Source organism: Euprymna scolopes, chromosome 25 (assembly GCF_053919585.1).
Source record: "Euprymna scolopes isolate OS-2025 chromosome 25, ASM5391958v1, whole genome shotgun sequence".
NCBI classification, from domain to species: Eukaryota; Metazoa; Mollusca; class Cephalopoda; order Sepiida; family Sepiolidae; genus Euprymna; species Euprymna scolopes.
Window position 1 is genome coordinate 53,164,330 of NC_136506.1, and position 25,143 is coordinate 53,189,472.

Genomic DNA, 25,143 nt, shown 5'->3' on the forward strand with positions numbered 1-25,143 from the left:
CTAAGCACATTCTACAAAAAAATTTTTTAAAAAAATCTTAAAAACGCCGTTTTCAACAAAAGGGAAACACAATGGAAAAGAGGCTTTCTTGTAATCCTATGGTAGAAATAAGCTGTCCAGACTTTTTTTTTTTTTTTTTTTAATTTTGTTGACCTTAAGCAAAAGAAAAAAAACTTGTTAAATTTCTCCAATTTCTACCCTTAAATTACATGAATTAATTCATACTAACAGTTACAATTATTAAGAGAAATTCATTATTACAAAATAAGTCAGTCATAATATTTTGAGATTTCTGATATTTAATGGAATATGCAAAATCAATTTTTCTGAAAATATGAGCATGTTTTCAGAAAATTCCTAATACATGTCATCTGCTACCTTTTGATTTTGAAGAAAATACATGCGTTGTCTGCTTTGTTTTGTTTGGTCAAAAGTAGTTAGGAAACTTATTGACTTGTTTTCTCTTAAATAATAAGTTACAAACTTCATGTTTTGCTAAATTGACATCTTTATGAAATTGAATATGTGAGAGAAAAGAAAGAAAATGTTGGCAGGGATCTAAACTGATGAATGTTAAAAATGAGAGATTTAAAAAATTATTTAAAATTTAACAGTCCATTTTTTTTTAGTTGTTTCAATTTATTATTCGAATTATGATTTAAGGTGAAGGAATTATGCATCTTGCTTCCTTTTACAAAAAAGTTTAAGCAACAAAACAGCATGAAGAGAAAAAGCAAATGGTTAACTGGATTGAGAAAAGAGATGAAAGGATTCTTTTTTTGGGGGGGTGGGGGGGGGCTTAGTTGTTTGCAATATCTAAAACTTGAAACTCCTAAGCAGGGTCTTTATTGAGAAAAAATAGTCTGGGTTTTTAAAGATTAATTCCACTCTCATTTTTGATTAAATTTCTTTTTAACTTTTTACTGTAATTTCTTTCTCTCTTTAAAATAGTCAAGAATCTACATTGCAGATCTTTTTTTTTATCCCCCAAATTACAAGTGACTTTCTCATAATCATTGTAACTGGTTAAGTATGGACAGCAAGAACAAATCAAATGATTTGGATATTACAGTTTTTCATTTTTATATTTTCAAATCTCCATTCCATGATCAGATTTTGTTGGTTAATTGCATCCAAACTGATATCGAAGAAGAATCTTTGTTTTCAAACCATTAGATTGCATTTTCCTGAGCATTTTGTTTCTCTGAATGACTTGGAGGGTCCTTTTGATTTTTATTTCTTTTAAAATCAGTAACTTTGTTATTTTAATTGGAGAACTGAATGTTGTTATTTTAATTGAAGAACTGAATGTTGGTCGATTGATTAACTGCAAGCCGTTCTATCCACATCTTTATCTTGAAAGTTGGGTCTTATGAGACGCAGAATGAGGAGATGGCATTGCATAGAGTTATCTGCTGCTGTTGTTGTTGTGTAGTCATGAGAGAAGATCAGTTATACAAAACTGTGTCAAAAGGAAAGATTCCTCTTCGGTTTTTGATGAAGATTGAAAATGTGATGGTGTGACCTTTGAAAAGAGAAAGTACTCCAAGGTTTTATACAGCTGTTGAAGTCTTCGGTCGATTCTTCCCTCTCCTCTGTGCTAAAGAAGATGCTCCAACAGGTTCAAGGGTTGTCTTGGGCTGTGTATTTAGAGCTTTGTATGTAGCTACCATAGCTCCCTGAAAATAAATGCAATAAAGAAAATCAATAAAAATGAATTTAAAAAAATTAGTGCCTGTTGTTTTTTTTTTTAAAGATCATTAAATTCTTAAATGCTACTAAACAATCATTATAAGAATTAGAAAATTGCATTTTTATTGAGACATTTTGTCATTTACCAAACATATGAATAACAAATGCTAAAGTTTTAATATCTACATAAAAAATCAAAACAATATAGAAACCTACCAACAAGAAGTTATTAGTAGTTAATATGCATTTTCAGAAAACCATGGAGAAGAATTTATTTTAAGCAAAAAAAGTGAATAAACTGAAGTTATTCATTTTATATTCAAGGATTGAAGCAAATAACAGATTCTGAAAAGTAGATGCATGTGTGCGTTCACGTAAAAGTAGATATGAATTGTCAATCGCTTAAAAAAATATAAACAGACTGTAAATAAAAGTTTCTGTTTACAAAGTTACATCTTTAAGCTGTCATAACTTTAAATAAACATGTATTTAGATACAAAATGACTGTGCTTCATTAAAATGAATAAGTAAAAATGGTACGCATTTAAGTTTGCACTTTAAAATATTAATTTAAGAATTTTAATTATACACAAAATTTTTATGAATAAAAATTAAACCGATAAAACTTTTAGAATAAAAACATTAAAATAGAATTTTTAAAAATTTACAACTATTCTCTTTAAAAAATAGTAAAAACAACATCTCAAAACAAGCTTATATGCTGAAATAAAACTGAAAGAATCAGAAAACCTTCACTAAAGTCAAACACTGTGGAACACACTTCTATTGGCTTTTTAATTATATTTAAAACAAAAAAGTCTTACTGATCTTTGCATTGTTAATAAAATATTTTCAGTTTTTGTTTCAATTTTCAAGACAAAATGATAATCTCAAAAATATTACACAATTTCAAAATCATAAAACAATGATGCAAATAAACCGCAGGATGCAAACAGTTCACGTTTTAATGTTTTTTCTTACAAAAGCACACGATTGCTGATTTAAAACACAAAAATAGAATTACAAATCAAAAACGCAAAGCAGTTCTTTGTGAAAACTTGTTTTTAAATAAGTCTGCAAATGAATTTGCTGTGTAATTACAAGTTAAAATGTATACGCCACTCAAAATATAGAAAAGGATAACAAGAATCTTCAACCTTTAAAAGAGGGAAATATGCTTCAATATCCTTCAGAATCGTTCAGTTACATATATCAAATCTTCATTATAAAAAAATCTTTGATTATTTCAAACATTATTTTTCCTATAATTCATGTACGAACGAAATAGAGTGAAAGTAAAGGTTTACAATTTCCATAAGATGAGTATTTGAAATAGAAATTAACTTAATTAATGTTAAAGAGAGGGTGCTAACAATAACATTTACATTCATATATTTTGCAAGATTCAATTTCAGTGTTGGAAATTGGAGAAATAGAATCTAATGAATTGATAAAAGATGGCTATCAATTTTAACTAAAAAGCATCAGGATTAAAAAAAACAAAACAAAAAAATCAATTCTACTAAAAGCTTAATTGTTCAGTTTTAATAAAACTTTTGACAAAAGATAAATCATTTTATAAGCATTTCCATTTTAAAATTTTGTATTTTAATTTGGATCTTTTTATTTTCAGAGATGTGATTTACACACAAAAAAAAGAAAGATGTAATACCATGCAAAAAAAGAAAAAAAAACAACAAACTGGTAGTTGGGAACGCTGATGCTAATTTTCCTTCAACAGTTTGCATTTTAGAGACGGCGCTCTTTTCGAGATAAGTCACTGCTATATTAATTTTAATTTTTATCTTTTTAGATTCAAATGTTAATAACTACATTTTATTTCAGTATTTAATTTATATTTTTATTTTCTGATTGTTTTATTTAATACTAGCTTTCCTCGTCTAAAAATGTTGTTTATTATATCTACCAAGTTGTTCTTAAAGGTAGCATAGACTCAACCATTATATTCTCTTTACAGACCCTCGACCACTTTCCTTTTATCCCGCAATTCCTTAAAACGTCACTAGCTGAAGTTCAGAATATGATCACGCTTTTTTTTAATGGTTAAAAAAAAAAAAAAAAAAAAAAAAAAAAGTCTTTGGAACGCTGATGTTTTTAAAGCTAATTTTCCTTCAACAGTTTGCAGACAGAACTCTTTTCGAGATAAGTCACTGCTATATTAATTTTAATTTTTATCTTTTTAGATGCAAATGTTAAGAACTACATTTTATTTCAGTATTTAATTTATTTTTTTATTTTCTGATTGTTTTATTTAATAATAGCTTTTCTCGTTCATAAATGTTTATTATAACTATCTAGTTGATTGCATAAATAAATTAGGCAATTGCATTCATTTTCAGTTCGTGAGAGGGGAATCTATCACCATACTTTCCTTTAAACACGCCAATTGGACTTTTAAGTATAATACTTAATATTTTTTTTTTTTAATGGAGAGTAGAGAATGCATTGTGGATGCATTATCAGCAGTTCCTGTTACTCTCTCTTCTCTTTATTTGTTCCTCAGTCCTCATCTTTTAATAAGTGATTTTTCTGACAAAAGGAGAAGAAAAAGCTGTATTCTAGGTTGGCAGTATTTTGCACGAACAGTCACCAGAGATATCGGAAATTTCCTGTTTCTATGTCTATCCTTGTAGCTATGTCACTAGTAAGGGTGCTGGAGGTAAACGTTTTATCTGGGCTGATGTTATCCGCCTGATAGTCAGGGACCTGAACCTCGGATAAACCACTAAAGAGTCTGTCCTATAAGCAAGTGCAAAGTACTGGGGCTGGTGTATTGCCATTTGGTGAATGGATTCTGGATCATGCAGTAGCTTCTGGTGCGGCCTCTCGATACCATATTAGTGGGTAATTATTACGGCTTTACCTTATGTGCTACAAAAAAAAAAAAAAAAAATTTCTTTGTTTCTTTTTCTCTTAGTTTCCCTCTCTGTCCTGCTCTAAGCAAGTCTGTCGACCTAGTCCACAAATCCCAAAACTCCATGACAAGTTTCAAGAAATAATACACGATTAAACCCGGATCTCCAACTTCCAATGTAGACCCCCACTACCAGGTCTCCTCCTCCAACATAAGGGGGTCTATGTTCTAACCTTCCAGAGGTTGAAACCCAATTACAGGAGACTAAACCAGACCTATTATTTATAAGTGGAACTGGCACTGGACAGACTATTTCCCTAACTGAGTTTGTAATTAAAAGATACTCTAATTAAACTTCCAAATCTGACCGCCAAGATCGCCATGGGCATGGAATATCTGCCTATATTAAAGATGGCTTTCCATGTGGTAGGGACATCTCCAGAGAAGATCCTAACTTACCCTATATCAGCTTCCGGGTTGCTTTAGCTCACACTACTGCATTTATATTTGCTCTCTATCGCCCCCACAACAGCGGAGTTACTATCTTTAAAAGCACATCTGATAAAATTGATCACGCCCTATCTGCTTATCCTTCAGCTAACATTCACGTATGTGGAAACTTTAATGTTCACAATGTGGAATGGTTAACCCGCTCACACAAGACCGATGACACAAGACGAAAGGGGAGGTTCTGTCATGATTTCTCCATTGTTTATGACCTCACTCAGATTGTTCACGAACCCACCCATGTGCCCAATACTGACGGCAAGAATGCAAGTCTCCTAGACCTTTTCCTCACAACTTGCCCTGAACTACGTTCAGTTTCCGTTCTGTCTCCTCTTGGATCTTCCAACCACTCTGTTGTATCAATTAAGATAAAAATGAAATGTATTAAGTCCTCAGATGTAACTCTGCATCATACAGTATATTGATACACTATGGCTGACTGGATAGCTTCCGTACATTTATATCGGATCTACCTCTGCGTTCCATGTTTAAAAAGGATGTGTCCTCTATAGTATCAGACCTGACGGAATGGTTAATTGTAGGTACAGACCGTTTCATACCCTCGAAATAGTTCCAGCAAAAACCTAACAGCCAGCCGTGGTTCTCTCCAGAATGTGCTGCTGCCATTGCGCATAGAAATCACTTTTTCCACTGCTTCCAACGTAATAGATGTATGGAAACTAAAGCCGCTTTCAGGACTGCCAGCAACCATTGTAAGAAAGACCGCGAGAGAGTTGTATGCTCAGTCTGTCAAGTCCAAAGTAGCTGAGCAGCGGCTTGGATTCCTACCAGTTTTGGCAAATAGCAAACAGAATCCTGAACAGAAGCATGTGATCTCTCCCAACTCTCATAAATGGACCTGAGGTAATCTCGTCAGCATCAGACAAAGCCAAACTCTTTGCGAAGAACTTTGCAGCTAATTCTACCCTTTGCGACCAAGGCCGCCAACCTCCAATATTTCCTCCTGTATCAGAAAACACGCTATGTGATATACAAATATCTGTACGTGATGTTGCCAAGCTAATCAAAAACCTTGATTCCAGTAAAGCAATCGGCCCTGACGATATTCCAATTATAGTACTCAAAAAACTTACACCAGAACTAGCTCCCATACTTACAAAACTGTTTAAATGTTGTCTTAAGGAGAACTGCTTCCCATCACCCTGGAAAATTTCATTTCTTTGATAGGGTATGGCATAAAGGTTTACTTCACAAGATCTCCAGCTACAGTATAGTTGGAAATGTCTTCTCAATTATTAAATCATTTCTCTTTCATAGGTTCATAAGAGTAGTTGATGGGCAGAAATCAGAAGCTCACAGTATTAATGCTGGAGTCCCTTAGGGGTCCATCCTGGGCCCAACTCTTTTCCTGATCTATATTAATGATCTTCCAAATCACATCCTTACATCATTCGTAGACATTCATGCTGATGACACTACTATTTATGGTAGCACATCTAAAACTGTAAACGACCAAGTTCTCTCTGATTCTTTCTCCTCTGATCTTGAGCAAGTGGTTCAATTAAGATAAAAATGAAATGTATTAAGTCCTCAGATGTAACTCTGCATCATACAGTATATTGATACACTATGGCTGACTGGATAGCTTCCGTACATTTATATCGGATCTACCTCTGCGTTCCATGTTTAAAAAGGATGTGTCCTCTATAGTATCAGACCTGACGGAATGTTACTTTTAATGCATCTAAAACCAAGCTTTTATCTTTACATCATCAACGCTCTGATCCCCATCTGGCATCAATTGAAATGAATGGCTCTCGTCTTGAGGAGAGCCTCATGTTTTGGCAAGCTTCTGGGCTTGACCTTTACTCCTGATCTTAAAGGGAACATACATAAAATCCGTTGCCAAGGCCGCTGGAAAAATGGTGGGATCCTTCTATTGATCCAGTAGATATCTCACTGCTGATGCAATTCTCTATCTATATAAGAGCCAGGTACGTCCAAGGATGGAGTACTGTTGCCACATCTGGGCAGGAGCTGCTAGAAAGGACTTATCCTGCCTTGATAGAGTTCAAAATAGACTTTGTAGCCTCGTAGAAGATGTCCTTTTCTCTTCCCTGCAACCTTTATCTCACAGAAGAGATGTTGCGAGCCTGTCTCTGCTTTATCCTTATTTTCATGGCAAGTGTTATACCTATGTAAAAAAAAAAAAAAAAAAACCCGTCGAATTTTTCCATCTTACATTGAACCATAAAAATTTAAATTATATTATTTATATCAAAAATATTGTATGTTTTAAATAAATAATCCATATTGAATTTTGAAAGATTTTTTTAAAATTAGATTTATTTAATCATTACAATTCTAATTTTATTGATAATAGGTCGCTTTGATTTATTTTAAAACTAAACTAGCATGTTCAGTTTTACAGGAGCGATAAGGCTCCTTTATTCAACAAATGCTTCCTTTAACAGAGCAAATTAAAATGTAGACCAAAAAGACATTTTCCAGTAATGCATACACATGCATTTCTGGAAAATGTCTTTTTGGTCACTTGCACTCAAATCTTAATTGAAAATTTAAGAGAAATCTCATGTTATGCTGGAGCAACATCGAGTGGCCTTGCTTATAGTTAATTTAGAACATCGACTATTATTATTAAAAAAGTCAAATGTTATGAAATGAACATTATTCTTGTTTTGTAACTGTTATGTAGAAAAATGTATAGAGAGAATATTTGAAATACAGGAATGTTTAGGAAAATATTTTGATTAACTTAGAACAATCAAGGAAAGAATGCGATGATAAAGAAAATGTTTTCTAACAAATAGTAAAACGTGATTCAAAAAGTTACATCTTAAAAGATGTGAATTGAATTACGGCATAGCAAGGAATAGTTACATACATACAAGATAGTTAGGAGTTAAGAGACAGAGATAGAGAGAGGTCTAGACAGATGAAGACAGTGTTAGAGACAAGGCTGTAATGACCCTGTACGGGGTGAAGCAAAGTCTAAGACAAGCATGCAATCTTCTAACAAGGAAACATAGTGAAATAAAAGCTGTCTAAAATATAATTGAAGACTCCTGGTCGTTTCTTTGGAAGAAATGCTCATTTCAGCTTTTAGCAGATTCATCAACCAAGATCCAGATGAACAACGATATTTGTTTATTGGTAAAATTCATAACCACCCAGAACTGTGTTCTGTGCCCTTTGTGTTATCTGTATTAGAAATGTCCTATAAACAATGCCACACACATTCACAAAGGTTTATGAACACTAGTTGACACAAAGAAACTTCACTCATCATATACCCAACGCACTTTATATACAGCACCTTACATATATATAGACCTTATACCTCCCCACACACACAATGTAACACTAAGATGCATGTATTTATTTTAATGCCCACCACAGAAATCAATCAAGTTAGTAACAACATTCATATTGCACATTTCTTTTGTAAACAGTTTTCCTCAACCTGCCTTCCAGATTGTGAGGATAAAGCAAGCCTTACTTTTTGACCTATTCTTAAAAACATTGCCCAATGTTTGTGTGACACAAATGCCATAGCAATTCAAAGACAACGATCATTTTGTGATGACAATTGATATCTTTTTTCTGGTTTTTCTTTGATCTCTGCTAACATGGAATTTTTTGTTTTCACGATCTCCAAATTCCTTTATCCAACAATTAGAATCTAATTAAAATATATGTGATTGAGAGTAACAGTTCCATATTGCAAAGGAACAGAAAGTGTTCAGTTAAGGAATGCATGAATTACTTTGCTCCAGGTGTTGCTAACACATTGTTTAGCCATCCATTGGACAATTGAAATTTTTTGTATATTAAATTTCAGTTTGTTGTAGAAATCAAAAAAAATTAATAGCCACAACCTTCAATACATACAAACAAGGACATCAATTGATAAATTTACATTTCAAACTACTAAATGTTAACAGGAAAAAAAGTGATTTATGTTTCAAGAATAAAGCTTCCAGGTTTTAAAATTAATGTGCATAAGAGAATCTCTTTATAGAGGAGAGAGAGGATGAGATGATAAGTACATGTAGCCTATATTACCTCCTTATAGGCATAGTTTCAAAGTATTATGAGCACTTGAGAAAATGATATTGAAAACCAATTTTTATTTGTTTGAAAACATTGGTAATTTATTTCAATAGAATTGTAAAAAACTTTAACAGTAGAAATTGGAGTAGCTCATGTAAAAGAAATGTATTTAAAAGCATATTAAAATTGTTCTATATTCAAGAGAATAGTTTCATTTTGTAATAATTCTGATATTATGCTTTGCAGACTTAAAAAAAATAGTTATTGACTATGTACTTATAAAATAACAATTTTTTCCCCTCTACAAAATAGATTTTGCTTTGCAAATGCAGACGGCACATAAAAATTCACTATGGTCCCATTACTATTCATTATCTGATGTAAGTTTTGTGATTATTACCAGTCGCTTTCAGTTGTGATCACAAATTATTATATTAATTCCTAGGAGAGTCACTTTCATCTGCACTTTATCTTCACACGATAATTACTCCCTCATTATTTACTCCTCTTCAACGTAATCATGAACATCATACATTTGCCACATCTTTTTCTAACAGCACTGTCCATATTTGCTTCTGTAAATATATCAATTTGATAAGTGGTGATTCCTTTGTAAAAAAAATAAAAAATGAAAAAATAGTTTATTAGGATTTCTCCTCCATTGCATAAAACACCAGAACCAATGGTTACAGGTTTGATTGAAATATGTCTTCATAAACATTCCTTATTCATTAATCTCCTTTACTAGGGAAATGACAGTCATGTACATGTTACCTTTTTTAAAAAGTTAATGTGCATTTTTACATTTGTTTTATGATTGTTTAAAATATTTCTTCATAAACATTTTTTTTTCCATTATAGAGGTGGAAGCACATTCTATTATACATTAATTAGCATGCTTTTTAACATTGCTTTCAATTGCCACTTCAGAAAACAAAACAATATTAGCTCAGTTTACAATAACATGCTACATAATAATTATAGTTGCATTTGTTTATTTGGGGGTGAGGGGGGGTCTTTCAACAAATATTTTTTGGCTTTGTCCCATCTTTGCACCTAGTAACCCAATGGTACATAGGTCCTGCTAGTTTATAATAAATTTTTAAACATGAAGCTAAAACTATTTTTTATTTTCAGACATTCTTAGAGTAAAAAGTTTAAATTGAGGCAAAGATAAGTCCTAATAAAAAATATAAATGGATTCATAATTTTTATTTTGGAAATGATTTGAAATCTTTATTTTGGTGCACCTCCAAAGACATTGCCACTAAAAAGCAAGGGGTTAATGTGAATTAGGGACCAGATTTCGGGAGAGGCTGTTCATCCATAGTGGAGCAATATATTTGTTCACATTACATCTACATTTTTGCATGTCAGTACAGTTGGGGAAACAGAAAGCAGGGAGGAAATTCCAAAGGCAAGTGATTCAAGGAAAAATGTTATTAGAGTAGAAAGTTTTTTAGCATCTGCACATCTCTATAGTGTCAAGGAATTGGATTTGCCAGGGGTATTTTTGCTGAGGCTGTGCAAATGCAGTAAGTTTGTTGGAGCATATTTTGTTGAAGTAGTTGTACAATAAACACAGGGATGCAACATTGCAACAATGGAACAGCTTGGTAGACAGTCAGATTAGAGATTTGTTTTTAGAACCAAGAAAAGATTAGTGGATGGTGCATCAGATTAGATGTAGCAACAATACTCTGTGCAGGGGTGAATTTAGATTAGAAGTTTTCTAGCTTGGTAGAGCAAACCCACCACCTTTACAGCAGATTTGATAATATCTTCTATGCACTAATTCCAATTCAAGTTACTTATAAATGTTAAGTTGAAAAGTTTGAACCTTGAACTTGCTAGAAAGGTGCTATCATCCATAGCAATTGGTGATTGCAAACATTTCTTATTGTCTTAGTAGCATTAAATGTAAGTATCCATTTTTGGTCTAATTTCACTACAGACTAGAGGTCATTTTCTAAGGATCCGATAACTGCTTTAGCTATATGTGTGCTCAATTTGTTTACATGTTGAGAATAGAGTGTGGTGTCATCAGCAAATATACTCATCTTGGACTTTTCTTTTGGCTAAAAAGGATGTGATTACATTGAATATTTGTCCAGTAATAAAGTATAAATTAATTTTCCTGAAAAGAGCTTCATGCCAAATCCTGCAAAAATCTTTGGACATATCAAGCACTACTGCATTAACTTAAGATGCCTTATTTATTGTAGGGTGTATATATGTTTAGAGATGATCATTGGAATATTCACAGAAAAATAGGATTTTCTAAATCCATACTGTTGGTAGAAATTTCAGCATATTTAATGATTCAAAAATTTTAGTCAAAAGCAAGAGGAGACTTATGGGGTGATAATTTTACGAGTAATGCTTTGGAGTTATTATGGGTTTTATCATATGCAACATATGGTACAGGATGATGGTTTGTCTGTTGGGGAAATTGGAGAAATTTGAAAGAGTGGATTGTAGAGTCCAAAGTGGAATTTCAGGCAAACTGCTGAGCAATCCAGCCATAAGCATTGCTGTACAAACATCATTGCTGAGTGCCTATTGTTAGCCACACTTCAGGGTTTGTACAGATTTTCAATCTGTTTTCAAGGCTTTCAAAGCCCAAAGCTCCAGACAAAAATCAAGTTTTCAAAAACAAAATTTTAGGCTTATTTTAGAATCTACAGCAATTTGAAAAAGTGATAAAAAATCAAATATGTTTTTTTTTTTTGGGGGGGGGGGTCCCTACCTACTAGGAGGAAGGAGGGGGTATATTTATTTATGGCAGCCGTCACTACTCCTCCCTCCCTTGTATTCCTCCCCCCAAAAAAATTATAAATGAAAGCAAAAATAAATGGAGATTTGAATCCCCCCCACTCACCATCACCACCAAAAAAAAGTGAGAAAAAAATTTGTGATAATTGAAAACTCTGAAGTCTAGGCCGAAAAAAATAGAGTTACGTCCACAAAACTTCGTCTGGTAGTTTTGTGATTTGTAGCAGTTGAAATGGTAGAATGCTTCCTGCTTATGTGCAATAGCAGCAGGTCAAAGTGAATAACTGAGAAGAGTGGAGTTTAGTAATTTTGTGTCAGAACAAATGCTTCTATTCCTTTGACCCACTGTTACCTTATCAGTTCACCCTGTTCAGCAGGGAGAGAAGTTTTATTCTAAAGGGGTGTCTCTGATGAGATCTGCGAAAGGATTCCTAATCAGTCAGTTGGTAGGATCTCATTTTGAATAATGGTGCTTGTATAGTGAAATCGATAATTATAACAAGGTAATCACAATTCCCGAGTGTAATATGGGCATTAATTACACAAGTGCTACATAAGGGCTCTTGTACTACCAGTTAGAAACAACAGCTAGACATGTCACACTGATACCCTCAACCACTCTGCACAAGAGCACTTTAAGATCAATTATGTGAAACTAAGTGACAAGCAATTGTGCTCAACTTGCCAAGATAGAAAGACTAAATAGGACGATGTTCATTGACCTCGTCAAAAACAATGCCAAACACTTCGATTTATGCAAAAGATACATCAAGTGTCTTTGTAATGGTACTTTTGCACCTAACTAATAGACAAAGAAGAACTACAAAGCTGAGCGATAGGATAAATCTATCTACTCAAACAATTCTAGGTTTGCAAACTAGATATTTTGAGTCTAGAGCTCTAACCCTCCCACACTGGTTTGGTGCCAAGATGCCTGTGCAGAGATTTCCCTTCTAGATGGATGATGTGATTAGATCTACAGGTTCATCTCATCAAGAGTAATCCTGTACTTGTGTACTATGCCAGATATTTCTATACCCACTTGATAGAAAAAAACAAAAAACATATCTACTTAGTCTTAATGTATATTCTGGATAAATTTAAGATTAGTTTCTCTGAATAATAAAATTCAATGGAAAGTGGAAGGCAGAAACATTTTAAAATGTTAATTACAAGATTTGGACACAAAAAACGATTTTACTTGATAGAGCAGGTCAATTGAGAGCAAAGGAGAGGAAACAAGGTTACAATTCAATTTTTGTAAATTTTGTTTGCATTTTTTCTTAGAAACAATTAGCACTGAGCTGACTGTTTTTTGTTAAAAAAGTTCAAGCTAAGTAGAAGAAAAATGAAGAAAAAATGCACAAATAACATTTTAATATGAAACAATAAAGACAGAGGGAAATTGTGAATCACCAAAATAAAATATTTAGTACATAAAATGACTATCAAATTGGAAGAAATAGCATATCAAAAATGCAATATATCTAATCTCTGATAATTATTACTATATTAATTAAAAATCTGAAGTAAATTAACAAAAAGAGATGAGAAAGGAAAAGGAGGAGCATCAGCAGAAGAAATTCTTTAAATGTTAAAATAAAAATGGTTGGATGAAACTGTAGATATAAATTTGTAGAGTTTAAAAGAGAAAAGGCAATTGATGACCGATATTTTATGGCAGCAAATTCCAGGTTTTTATTTTAGTTAAATCATAACCATTGCAGATTTGTATATAAATTAAAGAAAAACATGAAAGAGATAATCTCCTAATCCAGAATTTATTATTTTAAAGAGCGACATCAAGAAATGCTGACGTTACTTATTCCTAGCTAAAAAAAAAAAAAGACTAATCTTAGTAATCAAATTTATTATGAGTATAAATACAAAAAAAAAAAAAAAAAAAAAAAAGAACATGGACCCAATTAAGTTAATAGGAAGCTTCCCTCACCTCATTTGATAGTCTCACATTTCCATTGTATAATTATAATTGCATAATTGTATAATTATAATTGCATAAGCAAATATGTAGAGCAAAGGCAATCATAGTGTAAATTACTACACTGGCATCAATTTTTGGTTTTTACTTTTATTCATGAAAAGAATTAACATGTCTTATGGTCTTAGCAATACAAATAAAAATTATTGATCAACACTGAGGAATATCTTATAAAGTAGTTAACCATTAGATGCAGAGGGAGTTGTTCATCCTTTGGGATTTAGTGCAGTTGAAAACAGATCAATTCTTAATACTAAAATACAATATCCATTGAGCATCACTTAAAATAAACTGCTATTATAAAGTATATACTGGATGGAATTAAGAGATTTATAGCTTTCAAAAAAGTAATGCATAAGTGTGCATTATCTATCCCTGGCTCATCTCTCAAATTAATTCAACAATACACCATTTAACTCTGTCCACTTTAGGTCGAAATTCAAATAAAGGTCGCAGTATTAAACAGGAAATGTTCTCTACTTTAAAATTATAGCACAAAATAGTTACTGAACTAGTGTCCTGTTAAACGTAACTTTTTTGCGGACGAAACAAACATCTGTTTTGGAGATATATATATATCTATATATATAGTATGCAAATCCGTAATGAATTTAGATCTCCACAATTCATAGCGTAATGTTTTGAATTTTGTCTCTAGACTTTTGAGAACAATCATAAAATGCTTATTGTTTATTCTTTTATTTTTATAATTATAATGATATCATTATAATTATCATCATAATTATAATTATCATTATATCATGATAATTATAATTATATTTATAATTATCATATCATTATCACTATCACTATATCATTATATTTTTATAATTATTTATAATTATAATTACCATTATAACTATAATATCATAATTATAATTATTATATCATTCAAATTATAATTATCATTATAATAATTATCGTTATATAATTATAATAACCATTATGTCATTATATTTTTATAATTATCATAACAATAATGATCGTTATAATTATAATTATCATTATATCATAATTATATTTTTATAATTATTATAACATCACAATAATGATCGCTATAATTATCATTATATCATATCTATAATTATCATTAAAACATTATATTTATATTTATAATCATATCATATTTATAATTATACTAGCGAGGGGTACCCGGCGTTGCCCGGGTGTTTGGAGGTGTGTGTGGTTTTGGGTAAATCCAAACTCGATGGGGGGGGGGATTTGGTAGGTAAGTATGAGGATCGAACCCGAACCTTTGAGACAAAGTTGGAAATTAAAGTGTGAAAAACAAAAACGTGCGACGTTAACCATTGCGCCACCGCGAGATGCTGACAGAAACATGTTTGAATTTATTGACTGCGGGGTAGCATTTCATTTAGTGCGGGAATGCTTTTTTTTTTCTTTTTTTTCCCCCCCCAAGACATTGGGGGTAGGGGGAAACATTATAGGAAAAGGCCTAACCTACATGCGGCGAGCGAAAACTGTTGAATATTTATGTTCCTGAAGTCGAGCAAATTAAATAGACAGGCGAGCTCCATTGTTATATATTACGATTTACATGTGATATAAAAAGTTTTAAAAAGTTGTTAGGCAACCGACCGCTTCTCTGAAAAAAGCCTTTTGTAGACATACAGAAAAGGCGAACACACATACATTTTCGCTTTTATATATATATAGATTATAATTATCATTATAATTATCATTATATCATAATAACATTATCATTATAATTATCATTATATCATCATTATAATTATCACAACTTTTATCTGTTTACAGTTTACTCAAACAATGTTTTTGTGCTTCTAGAAACTGAATAATTACATTTATGGAACAAGAAAAATACGTACTCAACAAAAATCTAATAAACAAAAACGTTTTGGGTTGATTATTAACAATGTAAAAGTCGCGAGATATTAGGAGACAATATCGATTTTATTTTAGGTTAAAAGAAAAAAATAACGGAATTGAATTTACATCGTTTCCCAAGTTATGAATTAGTTAAACTGTTCTGGCTTTAATTTTAACAGCACAGCAACTCCAAAGCCTAAAACATTTTTTGTAAAAGATTGAAAATTTGATTTTTTTTTTTTTTTAATATTGTAGATAAATAAATTTTGATTAATCCTGTCCGGCATGTTCTACATGAAGGAAGATTTATCTGTTATTGAAGTTTAAATTTTCCATCCATTATCAGTGTCATTTGTAGTCGCAATAAAATAAAAATGGAAAATTAGTCGAATTAAAACAACTTCAAGTTATTTTAAAATTATCTGATTTTCATGTAATTCTCAACACTTATTCTTTAATGAATGTAGATTTTATTAGTTTTATCGAAATATTTATCGAAGACAGTCATGACAAACAACTAACATCATAAGTTTTACAGAAGTGTTATAAGGAAAAATATTGAGTGATATAATTTTCTCAATAACATTGAAAAATGGCAAAATTACAAAAAAAAATTTAATAAAACTAAAAAAATCATTTTTTGGTTGAAAATGTTTGCTACTTGCATTGACTTGAACAGAAAATTATCTGATGGAAAATGTGATGAAACAATTTTTTAACTGAAAATTTAAATATTAGATGTCTTCTTTTTTTTTTTACATAGTCATCACCACTTATCAAGGCGACAAGGCCATTCGAGGATAAGGGTTAAAGAGTGTACAGTAGAAATTGGACAATATAGTAACTGTCAGTAATGGAGATTCGGTAAATTTGTAAACTTATACGGCACGGCTCATCAAAAACTTGTTTACATTAGACTTGAAGACAATCATATTGTAGTCAGCTGGAAAGCAGAAAAACGGAAGACAATTCCATAGTTGTGCAGTTCTAAGAAAGAAGCTTTGCTCATGGAATCTACGTTTAGGTTTAGGCACAGATAAAGAGTGGGAGAAACTAGTGATAGTGTTTTCTGCTAGACAGGTGTTTCTTGTGAAAGTTTGGCATGGGGGGACCATAGAATGGAGCTCAGTCGAGCACTTTCCATGAAAATAAGGATAAAGCAGAGACAAACTCGCAACATCTCTTCTGTGAGAAAGAGGTTGCAGGGAAGAGAAAAGGACATCCCCCACAATGTTACGAAGTCTATTTTGAACTCTATCAAGGCAGGATAAGTCCTTTCTAGCAGCTCCTGCCCAGATGTGGCAACAGTACTCCATCCTTGGACGTACCTGGCTCTTATATAGATAGAGAATTGCATCAGCAGTGAGATATCTACTGGATCGATAGAAGGATCCCACCATTTTTCCAGCGGCCTTGGCAACAGATTTTATGTATATGTTCCCTTTAAGATCAGGAGTAAAGGTCAAGCCCAGAAGCTTGCCAAAACATGAGGCTCTCCTCAAGACGAGAGCCATTCATTTCAATTGATGCCAGATGGGGATAAGAGCGTTGATGATGTAAAGATAAAAGCATGGTTTTAGATGCATTAAAAGTAACAAGCCACCTCTTTCCCCATTGTACCACTTGCTCAAGATCAGAGGAGAAAGAATCAGAGAGAACTTGGTCGTTTACGGTCTTAGATGTGCTACCATAGATAGTAGTGTCATTAGCATAGATGTCTACGAATGATGTAAGGATGTGATTTGGAAGATCATTAATATAGATCAGGAAGAGTGTAGAGCCCAGGATAGACCCCTGAGAGATGCCAGCATTAATACTAAGAGCTTCTGATTTCTGCCCATCAACTACTACTCTTATGAACCTATCAGAGAGAAATGATTTAATAATTGAGAAGACATTTCCAGCTATACCATAGCTGGAGATCTTGTGAAGTAAACCTTTATGCCATACCCTATCAAAGGCCTTTGATATGTCAAGAGCAATTGCCCTAGAAAGGTAGCCTCCGTCGAGAGATTTGCTAATCCTATGAGATATAACTGTAAGCACATCTGCTGTAGATCTAGCAGAACGGAAACCATATTGTGTGTCACTAAGGTTATTTTTGCTAAGATGGTTGATTACTTCTGTATTTAACACAGATTCCAGCAACTTATTCATGACGCACAAGAGACTTATTGGCCTGTACTGTGATGACAGATCATCTGAATTCTTAAATACAGGGCATACTGATGAGATTTTCCAGGGTGATGGGAAGCAATTCTCCTTAAGACAACGTTTAAACAGTTTTGTAAGGATGGACGCAAGTTCTGGTTGAAGTCTTTTGAGTACTATAATTGGATTACCGTCAGGGCTGGTTGCTTTACTGGTATCAAAGTTTTTGATTAGCTTGGCAACATCACATACAGATATTTGTATATCACATAGCATGTTTTCTGATACAGGAGGAAATATTGGAGGTTGGCAGCCCTGATCGCAGTGGTTAGAATTAGCTGCAAAGTTCTTGGCAAAGAGTATGGCTTTGTCTGATGCTGACGAGATTACCTCAGGCCCATTTATAAGAGTTGGGAGAGATCACATGCTTCTGTTCAGGATTCTGTTCGCTATTTGCCAAAACGTGTTTTTGTTGAGATAAGTGATTTCAATTTTAATCATACTTTTTATTTTTAGATTCAAATATTAATAACTCCATTTTATTTCAGTATTTATGTATTTCTGTTTTATTAAATGCTAGCTTTTTTTCTCGTCCATAAATGTTTATCTACCAAGTTGATCTTAAATATTGTATACTCAATCCATTATATTATCCTTTTCAGTCTACACCCCCTTAATTACGCTGGCTTCCATCTTATCTCGCAATTACTTATAACGTCACCAACTAACTTTCGGAAGAACCCCCACCCCATCCGCTTTTCTTTTATATCGTAAGTTTCTTAAAACGTGACTAGCTAAAGTTCAGAATAAAATCACGCTTTTCTTTTAACGGTTAATTTTTTTAAAAAAATCCGAACGCTGTTAACTTAAATTCCTCATTTCAGTTTACATTTTGGAGACGGACATGTTTTTGTTGAGATAAGTGATTTCAATTTTAATCATACTTTTTATTTTTAGATTCAAATATTAATAACTCCATTTTATTTCAGTATTTAATTTATGTATTTCTGTTTTATTAAATGCTAGCTTTTTTTTCTCGTCCATAAATGTTTATTTATCTACCAAGTTGATTGCAAAAATAGATTACGAATTTGTACTCATTCTTAGTTTGTGAGAGGGGAATCTATCACCATACTTTCCCTTAAACACGTCTGTTGGACTTTTGTTAAGTACAATACTTAATAATTTTTTTTTTTTTTTTTTTAATGGAGAGTAGAAAACGTATTGTGAATGCGTTATCGGCAGCTCCTGTTACTCTCGCTTCTTATTTGTCCCTCAGTCCTCATTTTTAAATGAGTAATTTTTCTGACAAAGGGAGAAGAAAAAGCTGTTTTCTAGGTTGGCAGTATTTTGCGTGAACAGTTGGCAGAGATGGCGGAAATTTTCTGTTTCCATGTCTATCCTTGTAGCCATGTCACTAGTAAGGGTGCTGGAGGTAAACGTTTTGTCTGGGCTGACGTTATCCGCCTGATAGTCAGGGACCTGAACCTTGGATTAACCACTAAGGAGGCTGTCCTATCAGCAGGTGCAAAGTACTGGGGCTGCTGTATTGCCATTTGGTGAATGGATTCTGGACCATGCAGTAGCTTCTGGTGGGGCCTCTCGATGCCATACTAGTGGGTAATTGTTACGGCTTTACCTTATCATTAGCTACAAATAAAAAAAAAAAAAAAATTCTTCATTTCTTTTTCTCTCTTAGTTTCCCCTCTCTGTCCTGCTCTAAGTAAATCTGACGACCTAGTCCACAAATTCCAAAATTTCATCATGACAAGTTTCAAGAAAAAATACACGATTAAACCCGGTTCTCCAACTTACAATGTAGACCCCTACTACCATGTCTCCTTCTCCAACATCAGGGGTCTACGTTCTAACCTTCCAGAGGTTGAAACCCAATTACAGGAGACTAAACCAGACCTTTTATTTTTAAGTGAAACTGGCATTGGACAGGCTATTTCCCTAGAAGAGTTCGCAATTAAAGGATACTCTAACTTAACTTCTAAATCTGACCCCCAAGATCGCCATGGGCATGGAATATGTGCCTATATTAGGGATAACTTTCCATGTGGTAGGGACATCTCTAGAAAGAGACCTGGCCTGCCTTGATAGAGTTCAAAATAGACTTCGTAGCCTCGTAGGAGATGTCCTTTTCTCTTCCTTGCAACCTCTATCTCACAGAAGAAATGTTGCGAGTTTGTCTCTGATGTATCGTTATTTTCATGGAAAGTGTTCGACTGAGCTTCAATCTATGGTCCCCCCTCGCCAAACTTTCACAAGAAACACCTGTCTAGCAGAAAACACTATCACTAGTTTCTCCCACTCTTTACCTGTGCCTAAACCTAAACGTAGATTCCATGAGAAAAGCTTCTTTTTTAGAACTGCACGCCTGTGGAATTGTCTTCCGTTTTCCTGCTTTCCGGCTGACTACAATATGGTTGTCTTTAAGTCTAACGTAAATAAGTTCTTGATGAGCTGTTCCATATAAGTTATCAAATTTACCAAATTTTCATTACTAATGATTACTATATTGTCCAATTTCTACTGTACACTCTTTAACCCTTATCCTTGAGTGGCCTCTTGGCCTTGATAATGTGGTGATGCCTATGTAAAAAAAAAAAAAAAAAAAAAAACAAGCCGCTGCTCAGCTACTTTGGACTTGACAGACTGAGCATACAACTCTCTTGCGTTCTTTATTACTTTTTTACAGTGGTTGCTGGCAGTTCTGAAAGCGGCTTTAGTCTCAGTACATCTATTACGTTGGAAGCAATGGAAAAAGTGATTTCTATGCGCAATGGCAGCAGATTCCGGAGAGAACCACAGCTGGCTGTTAGGTTTTTGCTGGAATTTTTTCAAGGGTATGAAACGGTCTATACCTACAATTAACCATTCCGTCAGGTCTGACACATCCTTTTTAAACATGGAACGCAGAGATAGATCTGATAGAAATGTGCAGAAGCTATCTCAGTCAGCCATAGAGTATCGATATACTGTACGATGGATAGGTACATCTGGGAACTTATTACATTTCATTTTTATCTTAACTGATACAACTGAGTTGTCGGAAGATCCAAGTGGAGACAGAACAGAAGCTGAACACAGTTCAGCGCAAGTTGTGAGAAAAAGGTCTAGGAGACTTGCATACTGGCCGTCAGAATCGGGAACATGGGTGGGTTCGTGAACAATCTGAGTGAGGTCATAAGCAATGGAGAAATGTCTAAGATTAGTTTTGATTGCGTAATAGTAATAAATTTTATTAGATTGTACATTTATAAATTTTATTAGATTGTACATTTATAAATTTATCTTCTTTTAATTTTTTTTACTCATTGTAGCTGGGGTTTTTTTTCAGTTTCTTTTAATATAAAATATTATCAACTTAATTCTAATTTTCTGAAAACCTATTGTAAAAAAAAAATGATAAAACTAATTTAGTTATGTTTATTTATTTTTTATAATTGAAAGAAAAACGTCATAGTTATGGTCTTCGATACTTGATTTCAAGTGTATTTTTCATTATATTCCTAAGTAACAGTTTCAAGAATCCATTTTATTAAAACATTTCGTTTTTATGTTGATTTGAGAGATTTTTAATAAGATGTTTTAGAAAATCAATTTAAAAGAATTAAGTTTGAAATTTTAAGAATTATTTTCTGTTTAGATTTCATAATTTTTAAAAGCTAATTTGTATTATTTGGATTACTATTCTCAGCTTTGTAATATTCCCAACACTTCAGTGAATGTAACCTCTGACTTTCAAATGAATCTTTTTCAAACTGCATTTCTGAACCAAACACATTGTTTTCATTCTGCCAGCCATGACTGGGTAGAAATATTAATCTATATTACTTTTACTTATCACCTGCAACTTCCAAAATACTCCTTTAAAACTGTTACACGATCAGTTCATGTGGACAATTCTAATATGAATTTTGGGAGTCTTGAACTGAATGCCGCCATGCATACTACTTTAGACTTTAGACATACTTTAGACTTAAAAAAAAAAAAAAAAAAAAAAAAAGAGTTTGTAATTACTATGCACAGATTCAAAAAAAGTTATCAAAAAACAAATATATAACAAATAAATGTTATCAAAAGCAAGATAAGTTACTTTTCTACCTAACTGGATAATTTTTTGGTGTTTTTATTTAATGTAACGTGTTTATTCAGATCAAAAAACATACAGTGATTATCAATGTATTTGAAAAATGCAAATGGTGCTGGACTAAGTTTAGGAAAATGAGTTAAAACTAGAAAACTATACAAAATACTGTTAGAAACCAACTCAATATATGTTACTGTAACACGGGCTAATAGACATTCAGTGGGTTTCTAACAGTATTTTGCACAGTTTTTTTAGTTTTAACTCATTTTCCTAAACTTACATATTCAACATAGTCCGCCGCCATTTGCATTTTCAAATACATTGGTAAACACTATGTTTTTCGAGCTGAATAAACACATTACATTAAATAAAAACACTAAAAAAATTATTCAGTTACGTTTAAAAATAACTTATCTTGCCTTTGATAACATCTGTTATATTTGTTTTTTGACAACTTTTTCAAATCTATGTTTACAGTAAAACAACCCCCAAAAAACATTACTCATATTTGCAATTTCCTTAGTGGTGTTTATAAGGCTGAACGTTACATCAGCCAAAGCATGAACATTTTAATCCTTATTCTCAAGTGGCCTTCACGCCTTGATAAGTGGTGACTCCCTTATAAAAAGAAATAATTAACAGTTTGAAAAATAGAAATTTTTCTTTTTCAGATTGATTTAAAATATTTGCAGATTAATTTCAAATAAAACAAATATAAAAAAAAGTTCTGTAAATTGTACTTTAAATGTCACTCTACTCATTTGGGAAGATCAAATAGATTATCCCTTAGATAATTAAATTCAGTAACATAGATTTTTGTTTATTACGTTTATTGGAATCTTTTATTGTGAATTGGATAAAAAATTGCTCTGAAGTCAAAAAGTGAATCCAAATAAGAGTTCAAATCTACAAATGGTTGTGACTTGGATAAAAACACACACGCAGATATATGAACGTCACTTGGAATATGGCAACCACAATAAATACCATACATCATCTGCCTGTCGATTTTTGGCTTGTTGGATAAAGAATTGTGGGTATCAGATTTATGGTAATAAATTTACCTTCATGATGCAATCCAGGTGATATCTCACGGAATTCTCTTTGTTTGTACTATCTGTATTCTGAAAGTTTAAAGAGCTTAGCTATTAACAAAAATAAATCTGTGCAAGAGGAAAAATAAATTAACCTTTTCTTGCACATTGTCAATCAGCCAGGTTAGCTGAGAAGGAGACATGCTGCGGGAGGATAAAATTAGACTATTTAGAAGAAAAAGTAGATGAGAACGTAAGAAATTGTTTTATACATAGTTACTTCTAAAATTATGAAGAAATCATTTAATAGTTTAGAAATTTATTATAAAGTAGTCTTTCCTTTCAATAAATCACTCCATTTTATTGTTCTTGTAAAAGAGTTGTTTTCATTAATTTTTTTTCAAAGTTTTCATTAATTTTTTTTCAAAGTGCCAAGAAAATGATTTTAGATTTCCTGTTCATTTCAAGCAATATTCACTGAACGAGGCAGTCTTTCAAAGGTGATCATCTCATAGATTTAATGCTTTCTCTTTATTTGCAACAAAAAGTAAAATAAAAATAGCATAACCACTCCATCCAAAAAGAATGTAAGTATACAACATATACAAGTTTGAAGAACGTAGACATTAAATCAATAGCACAAGTGCTGTTGATTTAATGTCTACGTTCTACATGACTGACAATTTCTGCTTCATGTTCAAAGAATAAAATGCACACAATGCTTAAAATTAATTCTTTTCTTATAATCTGTGGAGTGAGATATGATTTTCTTATAATCTGTGGAGTGAGATATGATTAAACGAAATTTGAGAGTATTTCTATTAATTGTAGAAATGTGCAATATATGGTAAAAGACTGCTTCAAATCTGTTACAAATTTGTAGGATTTCTAATTATAGTTGGGCAATGTCTACATTCCATTATAACCATAGAACTTCATTCACCAAATGTACAAGATTTCATAAAGTGATTTTGTTAAGTCGACATGTATTTTAGTTATATGATTTAGTAAGCATTTTTTTTCATGCCAACAAATCGATTTATCTGCAACAACATTTCTATAAGTTGATAATAGAAATAAGCATCATATTCGGTTCCTAAAATTCGTACTATAATTGTCCACAAGGACCAGTAGTGCCGTGGTTAGAGTACTTGGAAAAATTCATTTTACATGCCAACATACATTTGATGACTTTTATAAATTTTCTTATTAACATGTCTTTGGCCAGATATTCAAAAGTGTGAAAGGGGAAATGAAAAAGAGCTACAAAAGTTAAATGCTAAAGTTATAACACAACAAATGTAATTTTACTGAAAACTTCATGCTGTTATTTGCAATACAAGGAAATGTAGCATTCAGCACTCAACATGGTGCACACTGCTACTTAATCTAAGTCATAATCAGTAATTAATAGATTTCTTCTACATCCATCAAAATAAAACCTATATGACTGGATTTACAAATTTTTCATTAAAATTGTATTGATTTGTATATTCCAAGAAATCACTAATTAAATTTGACTATTAATAAAACATGCCAATATTGCATGCCAGCTAGTAGTATGACTTTTTACAACTATGCAGTCAGGGTCTGTTCACACAAACACTCAATACAGAAATTCTATCCATTGATGTTTCATTTTTTTTAGTCAAAAGTTAGAATATCTTAAAGTTAAGGTTTTGCAGTACAAAGTATATAGAAAATATTTTCAAATGGTATTTATAGTATGAAAGTATAATTTCTCCTGTCCTAAAATTTGAAAAGAATTGGTTGAATACTTCTAATGCATCAATAAAAATGGTGAGTGCCGATAACATGAGATTTTTTTTGTGTGCTATGACACACTTAAAAAATTCATAACAAAACGTCCATATATGTTTAAACTGACTTACAATGAAGTATTCATTCTTTTATTAATTTTTTTATTATCTACTGGCATGCTCTAGAAATATTAAAACAATATTTACCTGTTCTTAACATGGGGAGAGGAGTGTGTTTTGTAACTATTCTGTACTTTCATCTAACAATTTGATAAACAAACTTTCTGTACTTTCATCTATACTTTCTGTAATTCCATCTAACAATTTAACTGTAAAACTTGAATTTAACTTGCAAATACTATGTA

General features: G+C 32.3%; 1 protein-coding gene across 5 annotated transcripts in view; it reads right to left on the bottom strand.

Annotated features, from left to right (window-relative positions):
* Window positions 1-281: 281 nt before the first annotated feature.
* Window positions 282-25,143, bottom strand: part of LOC145247353 (ribosomal protein S6 kinase 2 beta-like) — a 291,613-nt gene continuing 266,751 nt past the window's right edge. For 2 of the 5 annotated variants that reach the window (XM_080109028.1, XM_080109027.1), the window contains exons 21-22: window positions 23,049-23,108; window positions 282-1,679 (exon numbers count right to left, since the gene is read on the bottom strand). In XM_080109028.1, coding sequence (XP_079965154.1) covers window positions 1,554-1,679; window positions 23,049-23,108 — 186 coding nt within the window. In that variant the 3' untranslated portion in view covers window positions 282-1,553. Of the gene's footprint in view, window positions 1,680-7,208; window positions 7,230-23,048; window positions 23,109-25,143 lie in introns of those variants that run through there. The other 3 variants (XM_080109030.1, XM_080109029.1, XM_080109031.1) reach the window with 2 other exon arrangements.